Raw genomic sequence first — 14353 nt, forward strand, 5'->3', positions numbered from 1 at the left:
CTGGTATTTAGGTTTATTATAGTAATATTCACAGGTAAAAAAAACGAAGTTCGTTTAAATACTTTTTTTTTTCTGTAAATGTTACCATAATAATATTAAATACGTTAAATCTCATTAAATTACTTGGCTTCGTATGCCCGGAATGGCCCGTTTCGATGAGTCCGATTCGGTGAGAGCCTTTTTCGGTGAGAGCCCTATTCGGTGATTTTTTTTTTTAATTATTGGGTACCGTAGCCTAATTATCATTGCCGTTATAGGGTTAGGGGATAGGGGATAGGGGTTAGGGTTAGAGGTTAGGGGTTAGGGTTAGAGGTTAGGGTTAGGGTCTTATTTCAACGTTTAGCGACGTTAAAACGATGTAAAAGCGGCAATGATAATTAGGCTACGGTACCCGATAATTTTCAAAAAAAAATTCAAAAAAATCACCGAATAGGGCTCTCACCGAAAAAGGCTCTCACCGAAAAGGCTCTCACCGAATCGGACTCATCGAATAGTAGCAGACCCTCGTATGCCTATGATTTAACACTACTAGGACTTAACGAGTCTCAGACTTTCAAAATTATATCTAAAGCATCATTTGAACTTCAGAAAAAGTGAAAATTCCAAAAGCGCGTTTGAAAGTGAATTCTGAGAAACCGAAATTATTTTAATTTAAAAAATCGTGAACATGGTGCCATCGCTTCTAGCCTCCCAAACACAGGTATCAAAACGGTTTCATCAAACCAACACGTCTTTGTGTATTAGCGATACATTCAGCGTGTACTGTTAAAATTAACAACTTCTTTGTTGCAATTTGGCAATACATCGTGAAGTCATTGTGAAAATTCTCAATATTGTGAGTTGTTGCAATAAAAATTGAAATACAATAAAGAGCAAATGAAAACGTCTAGCCAGCAAAATATGTTCCAACACGAATGAACGATGTTGACATACATGGCTGTGTGTGTTTCGCTGCAGTTACAGCCAACACTGCTTTCAATCGACTCGAGTTCAAAAACGAACCGGTGAGCTCAAACAGAGCACTGTGAAAAGGGCTAAACAAGAAGACAACACAACACATACTTAGCAGCAAAATTTATCATTTTTTGCATCGATTTAACTGATGAAGAGTGCAGTTGCAGCCGGAAAAGTAAATAATCTTGATAAACATCCAAACTTTTTAATGTATTTATCCCTTAAAGAGCTGTGAAGTGAAGTTTCAATACTCTGTGTAAAACTTCATTGATGAATAGCCTATGCTTGGTCACTGTAACACGGTCAGTCACAAATCCAACCAGATCATTTACCTAAAACTGAAGAATTGACCGTTTCAACTTATTTTATTTAAGATGATATCAGTGGTTACAACCGATATCAATTATGAATTATCTGATAAGTGTCTATTATCTTCATACAAACTGACGTTTCAACAGCAAGACCAATCCGGTTCCTCACGAATTTGTTCACAAATTTCACAAAACTTTATAAAATCACGATTGCATTTCTAATTAAAACTCTATCTAGTGATAACGAAACTTGTTCTTCAAATTGTACAAATACAAACTTTCCTATGCAAACAGATAAGTCCGACAACCTTGAAACCACTTCATATAAAGATGTCAAATATCTTGCCTTGACATTTATAGTCTTCTTCATATTACGCACATTCAACGTACAATATCATCAAAATAACGCAAATAAACCTCTTTTTAATAGCAGTGAAATGTTTTTTCAGACAATAAATAACTTTCAGCAGATACTGCATAGCGATGGTTTCGCCAGAGACATTGCGCTTTTTGTATATTGTTTACAATGACACAACATCATTTCTCAAAATAGTACCTTAAAAGCAACAAGAGAAACACAAAATTGACTTCCAAATTATAACTGTTTAAATTATTATTACTAAAACGTTATTAAAAACATATTTAAAGTTTGAAATTCTTTGTTGTTACATTATTTTCCGAACGTTTACTGATAAAACCCTTATTGCTAGAAGTGTATTGAGTATTGACTTAACAGGCACCACTGTTGCATATTGCTTACTCTCTCACCTTTCTTCGAAGGTCTTGGCAGAGTCATGGCGTTCCTCCCATCCCAGGTGTCAAATATCTCTTCAGCAACGTCACAAAGCGGGCGCTTAGTGTGATCGTCCTCTGATCCCGTCGACACAGTGCGCATGATGCGCTTTTTGTGTTCCGCGTCGCTAACTTCCGTCGACATTGGATTGCGCCGCCGTGTCCGCGGAGAGAGAACGGCCGATATTCGGCGTAAAAGAAATGGAGAGCCCCGATCTTTATCTTTTTTCGAAAAGAATCTTTGCTCTGTGCATACCGGGGGGCGGTGTGGGCTGGCCGGCATAGGGGATAACGAGGAGCGAGAAGTGATGCTGGAATTTCGCGACATGTCTCGACCGTCCATGCTGCCAACACTCGACTCGTCACAATCAACAGAGTCGATGTCAGACACGACAGAGTTTCTATGGCCATTAGGTGGCTCACAATTTATCTCAAGGAAATCCGATGACTGAGAACTTTGTGATGTATATAATCCAACAAACGACACTGGCGTTAGATCTGGATTCGTCGTGCTCGGAGATTGGGGGAAAGATTCGGTGCCCTTTTTCTTGTCACATGATCCACGCTTTTGTTTACCTCGACTAAGGGTGGCAAAATGGTGTAATAAGGTGGGTGACTTGGGCTCTTTAGCAACACTGTTGGGAAAGGGGCTACTATCAGACTTTGAAATCCTTCTCATGCTCCAAGTGTTATTAAAAGAAGACTTCCTTTGCCTCTCTTTCAAATCTTCATCGCTGGGCCAGCCAGGGGGCGCCATCACGTCGTCCTCGGGGGTTTTGTCTATTAAGCTCTTTCCTGAGCTGTTGCTTTGCCGCTTCCCTTTTAAGTAATCCACTAAACTCGACGAAGAAGACGTCCTCCTCTCATTTCCATCTTCTGATCTTCGACCTTGGAAGACTTGCATGAACGCAATACTTGCCTTTTTCCTCCTACTCAGACTATTAGTGTTGATGCCATTCAGGCTGCTATTCGATAATTTTCGTGTCATTGCGTGTCCCTCCGTCATCGTCGGTTTACAACAGATTAATATCAAATGCAACAATGCTAATAAAACTTTCTCTACTAAATATAACTCTACAACACAATGTCCGTGACAACCACGGTAGCTTTGTGCTGGCGTCCTAACCAGTGACAAAAATAAAAGTTAAAAAACTAATCTATGAAAGATAACAAAACCGATGCAAAGATTATAAACTTACTCCAATACTTATGTTACAATAACGTCCATCTGTGTTAAATTGCGGTTGCCCTGAATGTGTCAAGGTTACCGACTATTGTTACCAGAAGACATAGCTGCACGTTTTATGTCAAACCTAGAGGAACACTTGACCTGCTTGTGGGAGCTACCTGACCATTACTAAGATGACAAAATCATTGATTTAACGCTTTCAAATTCAACGTCTGAAACAATGCAAAAAGACGGATTTTTGGGTCCCATACATCACGGAACTCCTGCATACCGTAAGTTCAAATCAAAACTGTTGTTGGTCGATGTCCATTGTTCATACCACAGGCTGGCGGAGACGGCTGTTCGTCGAAATAAGTTACAAAAGTAGGAAGTCACCTAGTCGATAAAATAGATTTTCGAATTTCGCTTTACTGATTGCAACTTCTCAAATAATTCAAATATCATTGCAGCGTCTCATCTCCAGCACAGGGCATGATGGTGAACTTGCGCCTTTTGTCGATCACTGTTGCCTGAAATGCCCGTGAGCATACAACACCAAGGTGATCTTTCAATAAATATACCAAAGATGCACTCAGTCAAATTCACGCTTTGCTGTTAAACAAATTATATTTGCGAATAAGCAAAGCATGAACGCATAAATACAACTATTCTAAAAGTCTCTGTCTGTATATCACTTTTAAGTTATAGGCGGTAGTAGCAGAATTTGTGAACTGGTCGTGGGACGTACAGCTGCTATGTTTCATGCTATGAAAGGCTAACTTTAAAGGTTTGTTAAATGCAAAAGTTGCCAGTTTCTGGTAAAAAGTTATCCGAGAAGCTTGCAAATTTACCGCGAACTGTTCATTCCACCACACCATATTTTATGCAGAATGGCTGAACTAATAGCGATGACGAGTTGTCCCGCGAAAGTTTGTTTTGATTTGGTCAACAAACCAGAACCTGAAACACGCTGACGTTGACGTAATACCCTTAAAACTACGTCATAGTGTCTCCGGGTGTGCACATAGCGCGCCACTAAACAATAACTCTTGCAAACGTTTGATTAAAACTAAAAATGCTGAAAATGATCGAAGCTCCCTCTACCAAGTTAAGGTTAGCAGACTAGTAGTTAACTGGCAGATTTTTAACGTTGTCGCGTCATACAGAAACAAACAACGATTCTAAGTAAAAATAAGGCCGTTCGTGTGATGACGTAACAAAGGAAGTAAAAAGACAAGCCCGCTAACGCTTAGAAGCCGATCTACGTCACAGGAGCAACTATGTTTATTGCGTTAGTCAACCTTATCAGCATCGGGTTTTCAGCAAATAGAGAATGCGATTACTTTTGCAAAAAAAAACCACAAAGGTGTCAACCAGAAACAAAAATAACATAACTGACAATAATGCTGCACGTTATTGGGTCAACCTACCGATAGGACTCACAAAACGCTGAACCAGACGATGACATATCGGGATTTCATCACTTCTTCAACTGGCAGGATATGAAGTAAAGCCACCTAGAGCTCGTATTTTCTGAACGCAGATCGCGTTGGATTTTCTTAGGTAATGATTTATAAACATTAAATTCGAACAACCTCATTTGCTACCACACATGAACTTGTAAGACCACTGAGCATTAAAACTAAAAAGGACGCTTGGAAAAATGCTGAACCTTCGAATGCATTATACGGCAGTTTTCCAATGAAGCAGTATTTGGTAATAACTCTGCATTCTAATTTAGAATTCTTGTCTATCAACCAACTCATTCACGATTGCTGCCTAAACTGCTGCTACCGTCACCTCATCTGAGCTGTAGAAAATAAGTGAGTTTGTAATCATTTGGGCAGCTTTTAACATTGAAACGTCACGTATACTTATTACTTAGGTCCCCACACTTAGGTCAGACACATCATGTCGAATCGCCTTTGTGCCTAGTCAGGTGTTATGCCAATTGCATGTTGTTGTCAAGCGAAGATGTTGCACAGCTACGTTCTCGTCAGGACAAGCGATGTTAGTGATGCCGAAATGTTTTCAAAAACCCAAATTTATTTCTCCTGGCTTTCTTGCTGCAAGGCCTTCTATGAGACGTTAGCCCGCAAAAATCTGTTCATGATTCAATTATGACGGCAATAAAGAATGGAAGACTGCCAGATCATAATGACGAAAACTTACGTCCGTTTTAAATTGAACTGAAGTAAGTTGCAAAATTAGTAAAATCGTCATGAATATTTCAACGTGTTGTTCATCAATTATTCACTTTGCCTCAGAGATCGGATTTTCCGCTGCATTCAACTTTCACGCCAGAACTCCCGTCCAAAGTCATCGTTTCTCGTGAAAACATCAAACTTTGACAAACTTGTTGTTGTCAACCTCTCATGCAATGTCCAGTGATGAGCCATTACCCATTTACAATCAGGAGCCACTACCACTATTAAAACAGCGACTACAGTGTCTTCATTTGCAATCACAGCCTCCACTACTTTGGCCTACTTATGTCAGGGAGCTTGTGATTATGTAAAAGTCCTTGGGTACCCTTTCTCAGTATCTAAAGCTCATGCTGCTTAATCTAGTTGAGCATCGCCTCCTGCTCCAAAGGTCGAAACAACACAATTCCAAGCATTGTTCATCGGCCACATAGAACTTTCCAAACCAATCACTGCTGATGCTGATAATTATTATAATCAATGATCTGTCATTTTAATGTAGTCAAGCTACATCGCCAGTTTGTCCAGTCAAGCTACAAGTTCACTGCATTAGTTCACTAAAAATGTTATAAGAATAACGTCATCGCCAGAAAAAGGATATGTTTTCACCGAGAACAACAAACAATGAAGATAATGGCACAAGATTTCTAAGATAAATCCATTTCGCTGTGTCTCTTTGTCAGATCAGACAAGCACTCAACTGGCACAGTTGCTATCAGGCCTGTGGAATCGAGCGAAGAATATGCGACTTCGACTCCTCGGTATATAACTGGCCGACTCCCACTCCCGACACACCAAAATCTCTCCGACTCCACCGTCTTGGTTGCTACCTCTGGAAATTTCACTTCAGTGGTCTACGCTGGTCATAGTCCAACTTACTATTTTTATTATAAGGCGAATAAAGATAATTTTCTGTTTGAAAAAAAAAATCGTTATCGTATAAAAAAAAGATCGTCAGCAGCTACAACCTGGGCCCGACACAGCTTAAATATAGCGATGTTTAACGTTTAACATTTCTGTTATGAATCAGCTACTGCTTCAAGCTGAACCAATCATTTCTGAACGAGAGAACCAACAGACTAAACCACAATATTCGATATTTACATAAGCACATATGTTTTCCTGTCAAAGAGATCGTCTCTTGACTCAAATTCGATGTTGAACTGCAATTGTTTGACGTAGAATCGACCAAGATTTCTGCTATGGTGTCGCCCATCCGTGTAATTAGTGCATGACCTCACAAAGTAATATCGCAACTGGTGTCGCCCCAACAAGTTCAACCATAAATCAACCACGGTACCATTCTTCTCGGCATCACCTTGTAAATAACGCTCACTCAACATCTTACATTATTATTTGATGTTTTGTTTAAGTAAACTTTTTTTTCAGCTACAAGTATTGGCAATAATGTACAAAGGTTATTCTGCTTGTATACACAGACTCATATCCAGCCACAGGCAATTTAGTGGGATCATAAATTTATTTTCGTAAAGCAACATCAAAGAGGAAGCTATGTTCCAAACATGGTGCAGATTTAAACTAAGCTCAACGTTTTAAAAACGTAAGGCAAAAACGACAGCGTGCCTGGCATGGTCTTTGCTTCCCTCGCCCAATAATCATCTGTTATGAATAATTTCCGACCTGCGATATTATTATCGAATCTTGACCCCAAAATAACCTAAAAGCAACATGAACGAATGCAATTTAGGAAATCTTGGTTGAAAGCTGCCACCTCAAATCATGATGATCTCTTTATCCATCAGCAATGCTCTTAAGAATCATCAGCTACCTCGAGCGATCGATCACCAACCGAGAGAGGTGCAAATAAACGTGTTCATTGCGGTTTGGTACGAAAGCTTTTGTTGCTCAGGGTTGACATTACGTAAATACAACCATAACAGCGCAATCTACCTTCTCAATGAAGCGTAAAAGTAAATCCTCAATTAGAACTCGTGAAAGGAAATTAAAAAGGATTTGAACAATGAAAGTTCAAGAACAAAATGCAATTTGCGGGCAAACGCAGACAGACCAAGGCAATTACATTCAACGCAAACGCCCACACAACGACTGAAGTTTTTATGAAAGTTTCTGAGTTGGCTGTCGCCTTGTTGTGGTAAAAAAGGAACTCAACTACTCACTATCCAAGCTTCGTTCATTTATCTAACAATTAACAAAGAACAAATATTTTTGTGATCTATTGATGACACACATGCTCACAAACTGCCCAATTGCCGTGATGTCATGAATGGATTATTTACTGCATAATATAGTATTTACAGTTTACACTATGGGTGTTCGAAACAAAACTTCATTCCAACACTAACTTTTTTTAGTAATGTATCTGTTTGGATTGTTTATTAAAGGAGAATTTTGTTTTGTTTAAACAGAAAACTTGCAAGTGACATATTTCGTTTCAAATACCTCGTATTCACAATTTATATAACACAACTAGTGGAAAACATGTTCTTGCATAAGTTGTATTTTTCTTGACCTCATTTCACTACTAACACTTTTGTTTGCTAGCTGTTGAGTCACAAGTCACAACAACTTTTAATCAATAGATCACAGTCGCTTTGTATAGCCTGACGTCTATGATCAGTCACTGTGTTTTACCTCATCTAGTTTTTCAACAACGTTCCTGCCTCAGATTCATCTCGTTGCAAATTCTACTCGCTTGTAAATCAAATCATCTGCTACCGACCACGCCAGTGAAGCTACTGAAGGTCGAACAACGTCGACTAAAACTTCACAATTCTAACACGACTCAGCAGATTTAAGACGAAACATGGAAGCTTATCGTCTGCCAAGGCGACCACCGCGGAGGCGGACGGTCAGGTTGTAATCACCTCCCGTGCCTGTCGCGGTCGCCTTGACCGCTTATATCCAACGTCACTTTGAGACAAACCATTATGACGACAAAAGAAACAGACAAGTTTGATGTGATAAGCGAAAATGACAAAAACTAACCGATTTGGTTTTCTGAATTAACTGAACACTCGAGATACTTAATTTCAAATCCTGGCTAAATAGTTGTCATAAAATAAACAAATAATTATGTTTGCCAAATATCAAACATGAAATAATAGCAAGTATCAGTTCGTCCTTTCTTCTTAGACTTTGCAATAAAAATAAAGGCTGCTGGCCATTTAAGATTAAAATTAACACAAAATTTGTAAAAACAGTTTTAAATCGCCGTAAAGCGATTTCTATCGATAGACTAGCGATAGCGAGCACCCTATTGTGCAATATGTCATAGAATAATATCTGTTACTCTTGTAAGAGTATGTTTTTGAACAATAATACCAACAAGCAAACAGCACCTGCCTCACAGCACGCATTCTATTCTCCTGCGCAACCTTTAATAAGTTTTCGGAACGGACCTTCTAAAACCTTCAGTACAAGCTCAAGGCTAAGTGTAAGGTAACAACACACAAAGGCAGATTCAAGCAGCTCGGTAAGCACTCATAACAACCAACTGCAAACCATGAGAATGACCGATGAAAAAAACGTTTCATAGACGTCTAGTTAGCGCTAAAAGATGGCCTGGAACAGAAACATCTGGCCATGCTCACGAACGCAACCGCTGTTCCCACAACAAAAGAGGCAAATAACGACAAAAAGGTAACAAGGAAACACCACGCGGGCAACAGCTTGGAGACCAATGTGTCAAGCACAACGTCCAGTATTCATGCTTTCACGTTAAATCAATGTCATAAAAAGTGCTTTCTTAATCTTGTGAGTTTAATGCAAATGGACCGCAGATGTTTATCATTCATTATAACCCACTGGCTATTAATGTCAATCGTGGGCGTAGGTTGTGACGGAACGACAACTACCACGTTCAATTTAACAAAAAATACGTTGGATGATGGAAAAGTGAAATTTTAAATGAGATTATTCAGACTGAGAATGTCAAAACTGTGCTGGTGACTTGTTGGACTGGTCTGATTAGAGCATGCACTGTGTGCGTCGCTTAATCAACGTTCTATAACGTTAAAATAGCACAAAATGACCGGCCGATCATAGCACCCACCATTAGAATATTTTATTGTCCCGACAAGTGCCAATTAAATCTCGTTGCCAGTCAGACACTAGACTAGCCACAACGATGTGATGAGGCAGCGGAATATTCTGATTAAACATTCGTAACTTCTTGCAAAGTGATGATTGAAAATTCTAGCTTAGCGAACTCAGCTATTTACATCTAGTTTTTCACTAAACTCGATAACTAACTAATAGGCTAGCATTAAATTAACATATTATCTGGTAGTATCGAAAGTATTCTTACTGTAGACATGAAATTAAATGAACATTATGAAGATTGTTATTTATTGCCAAGCAGAAAACTTTAGCGTCCATTCTCATTGGCTTAACAACATCGGGCATATTTACCCTGCCGCACACGGCGTGCATATTTTCCTGATATAAATACCTCAAGCTAGTTTAAGGCATTCCTTCAACAAAATATGATGATAGCACTTTGGTAGAGGAGCGAAGGAAATCATTAAAGGCCAATTCAGCTAACAAGTGCTTTTAATGTCAAAACTACTAAACCATGACGAAGTCTGTCAGCAAAAAAGACGCAGTAAAACAACAAAGCAATTTGGTTACTTGAATTGAAGTTTGACTTAAATTAAATAATAGATTTTATTTTTATCCTTTTCGTCAGTTTAACAAGGTTCCAATCTGCAATGTGTTCATCAGACAGGTTGAAGCCCAAAGATATAACCTTCACGCATGTGGCTTTCATGTCAGGATTCGCGTCGCCTGCAATGAGGTTGAGGTGCCAACGTCTACTTGATCACCTAAAAACTCAATAACTTGGACCGCCAGGTGGAGACAACCAGTAAGCAGAGGACCAACACAACCTGGCCTTGCTTATCAATCAAACAATGAAGCCGCCCATCCACGTTTACACACCTGGTGCATGACTTCCATGCAAACGTTAGCAAGTGACGCGTTAGTCCACGACCGGTGGATAGCTCGAACAACAAAGATAGTGTCATATCAGAGGACTATAAAGATTGTGATACTGCTGAAGCGGCCTGGTTGTGAAAACGTGTATTTTTATGTTGATTTGACGTTATAATACGTTGAATTGATGAACTTAACACTAATGCAGCAGATGAGACAAATGACGTATTTTTTGACACTGGCGTTTAAAGAAACCTAAAATAGTAGCTAGATTGAAATGGATAGCCACGAAAACAAGAATGGATAGCCCAATCTTGCGAGAAACATTTCATTTTTAAGCATTGTGATAGATCCGAAAGGTTTCAATCACACAAGTATGAAGACGTAATATTATGCATTTCAAAAGAAACGCCAGGCCGACGTGGTGACGTCATCTCAGCACAACAACTGATTCAGAGAAAATCAAGAACGATGCTTTTTCAGAAACTATTTACGCCTATCGCATTAACATAACCTAGTCGTGCGAAAAAAACTAACGCTAAATTAAGGAGGTCCGACATTGGTTTTTCGATCACAAATAGTCAATCCATTTGTGAGATCCTAGATTTGCAATAACCGAAAAAAAAAACGAAGAGTCTTCTATAGAAGCTGATAAAAATGTTTAGAATATTCGTTTTTATTGTGGAACAAAATCTATGATGTCATGAAGAAAATCTATGAAAAGCGTTTCATCAAATAGTTTTTGAAAGAACACAGCCGGAGCTAATTATTATTACAACCTCGTTGTAGATTGCAGCATTAGTGGTATAATTGAACATGACTCAATAAACTTAAATATCAACAATTATTCGCAATCTTTCGTTTATTTAAAACTTCGTTCGAACGTTCTTCCATGGAGCATGAAATCTTCAAGATACTTACCGCACTTTCAATTGAATGCAGCTTTCGAACCAATAGGTTTTTATTTGGTGACATTAGTCAACCGGACAGTTTGTCTTTCTTTTACTGTAAAATAACAACATGGCCGGTTGAAAAACTTATCTTTTTGATGAAAATCAGCCCCGCTTTCGAGGAGGCCAACTGATTAAGCTAAGTCTACCGCTGCAATATCGCTCCGGCAATAAACTCCTGCATCTGATGCCACACACATGCAGGCTGATTCGATTCTTGAATCTTTGAGATGAAGACCTTGCTGACCACTGCGGTTAGAATTGGAGTTGGTCATCCAGTAAATGAACGAAAGCTAAATTCAAATAGGAAACTTTGGAAATGAATCAAATGTCATTTAATTTTCTTATCACTAACTTCAGCTTCAATGTGACAATGTTTTCAACAATTTTTGATGCAGCTATCCAGTTGTTTCATGTCAACTGGCAGGTTTGGTGTGACAGCGAGTACATTGTTCGTAGGATTCTATCGGTCAATCTATTCGGATTTTTTAATCATACAATTTGTTTCTTCAGAGCAAGGATGCATTTATTTATGTTTGGATGCAAATCAAAACAAAACGTAGTGTGCGAAAGACCGTAGCCCTAAAAAGGCGTAGGTGGTCGCCGAGTCTGCACTCTCTCATTCAAACAGTTAATGAAAGCAAGTATTGCGTTTTTAAATGGCAAATTGACACATTAAAGAAGCAAAAAAAAATACAAATACGGACGCAAGAATTGCAAAAAAAAGAAATAATAATATTGGACATAAAGTCTGGTAGTGGATGTCGCTTGTATATATAGCTCTTGATTCTTGAAGTGTTTTTGCAAGTTTTACTGAAGAATTTGTAGTTTTTTTTTATGTGTTTTTTCATATTTTGCATCCAAAACATAGCATCCACAATTCCACATACTTAAGTTGCACTCAAAACGGTTGTAATGTGCATTGTCATTAGCTTCAAGTCGGAATACTTTTTACGACGTTTATCACTTCTACAAAACTATATTTGCCTTTAAAGAATTTTATTTCTTGCAATCTTTGGGAGTGCTTGAATCTACAACAGAATTATGAACCTTCTAGAAACATCTTGCTAAAAATATGTCGGCTATTAACAACCGAAGCTTGGTTTTGCGGAAGATAACAATTTGTAAAAGTTTACATGTTTTGTACGTGGTGTCTTCTTTAATTAAGATATACGATTTCAGAGTGAAAGCAGGCATCTTCTTGTCTTGCACTTGACCGAGAGTACAACTACTCTTTCTCAAACTGTCGATTTGCATCTTTAACCATTATTTGCAGGCATAGGGCTTCTATAATCAGGCTAATTGTAGTAAACTAGAAACTACTGTAAATTTTAGCTTATTACAGTAAAACAGATTATAAAACGCGAAAATGTTGGCCCACAACAAAAACAGTGCGCTTTTCATAGTTTTCTGCTTTTAATTACTTCCGAACTATGAACCTATAAATATTTCCATCCATTGTAATGTAACAAAATGTTTATCAACAGTGTTAACAGTTTGCGCAATTTTCTTCGGAGATTTTAACTATTAAAATTACAATGATTTATTGCTATTTTGACATGAAACCTAATAAGCGACATTTCAACAACGCAACATACGTCTAGCTGGTTGGACAATCGGGCATGTAGCTGTTCTATAAACTTGGTTTTTACAGGAATTTTAAATTGAAAAAAAAAAAATTGAACACAGATATAATCCAAAAATAAACGCGACACATGTAACTAAGGAAAAGTGATTTAAACAAGTCTCATTGAAGTTCAACGCGGCAAGCGACAAGGTTGGGTCGGGGTGGAACAAGGGAAAGCCTCATTCGTATCAATTCGGCGTGAAAGACCGCTTCGTTTCATGGAATCAAAGTTGCGACGCATGAAATGATTTTCTTTCAATCGAAGTTAAGTGACAAGAAATTGTGACAATGCACCCATTGAACTTAATAAACACCTCAAACTCATTATAATACTTGAAAGATGGTCCCACTCACATCACGTCTTGGCACTCGATTACAAATGAAAAAAAGCCACATCACTTGCTGGAGTTGTGCGTGACGGCAACAACGGAAAGACTGGCACAACTTTAAGCCCCCTGAACCGGAGAGAGGACAGGATAGACTTACGCGTCCCTGCCAACGTGAAATTAGAGAATTATTATAAAAAACATCAAACTTTATGAGATACAAACTCTCCTATCTCTTCAAAGTTTGCCTTGCAAGCAACCATGGTTTGTCAGCCAACAAAGGGTGCCCTTTTAAATTGTTTCGTCTAACGACGTTGAAATGATGTAAAACCGCAGAAATTTGCTGGCTGGCCTGCAACCACGGCGCAAGCTGTACTGTAGTATAAATATCATCACGTTTCGTCACTGTTTTGTTCTAATTGCGTACTGTAGCTGGTATTACATTTGATAACACAAACATGACAAGTTGCATAATCATGAGTCAGGGATATCCCTTCCAGTTGAACCTATTCATAACTTATCATACCTCAAAATAGAGGCCATTGAGAAACTACTACGCTGTGCTGACCTCACATCTACCGTGTCACGATGAAGAGTGGCACTGCGCCACCGCTGTATGTGTGACGTTACAAAGTACCCTGACATAACCCGACAGGGCTGGGCCGCTGGACGGACGCAGAGCACGATCGCGGCTAGACGAGAGTGGAGAAGGAAACAAACGGCATGTGGTGCGCTGTGCTATCATTTCATGATTTGTAGAGATTGCAGAAACTTTCCGCAAAACAACCAACAGATTCAGTAAATTGAGCTGTAGACACTAAGATCTATGCACATGCTCTCGCTTTTTCTCTCACGCCGCATACTGAAATGCAAATTTACAGTGACCTCAAACTGAAGCCAATCGTGTGGGCGTCACAAAAAACGATCCCGGTCCGGTCCACTGCGCCCGAAGCGGAAGGCATTGTGACGTCACAAGGTCACGTGCAAAAGAAAAGCCATGCATCTGGGGCCTGTACAATATGGCTGGTTCGCCAGTAAAGCAACATGTGAGCAAGGATGAGCAGCAAGTTACTATTAATAACCGACCTTCATCAAATGGTTAACAAC

The 14353-nt window shown here is 38.9% G+C and overlaps 1 protein-coding gene across 6 annotated transcripts in view; it reads right to left on the reverse strand.

Moving 5' to 3' along the window:
- LOC145772097 (rho guanine nucleotide exchange factor 28-like) overlaps window positions 1–14353 on the reverse strand; it is a 74448-nt gene that overhangs the window by 28786 nt on the left and 31309 nt on the right. The window contains exon 1 of one of the 6 annotated variants that reach the window (XM_082583932.1): window positions 2034–3174. The exons of the other annotated variants lie outside the window; for them this stretch is intronic. Within the exon in view, the coding sequence (XP_082440058.1) occupies window positions 2034–3063 (1030 nt within the window). The 5' untranslated portion in view covers window positions 3064–3174. Of the gene's footprint in view, window positions 1–2033; window positions 3175–14353 lie in introns of those variants that run through there. 6 annotated transcript variants of the gene reach the window in all.

The sequence above is a fragment of the Aplidium turbinatum genome, chromosome 6 (genome assembly GCF_918807975.1).
Source record: "Aplidium turbinatum chromosome 6, kaAplTurb1.1, whole genome shotgun sequence".
Lineage (NCBI taxonomy): Eukaryota > Metazoa > Chordata > Ascidiacea > Aplousobranchia > Polyclinidae > Aplidium > Aplidium turbinatum.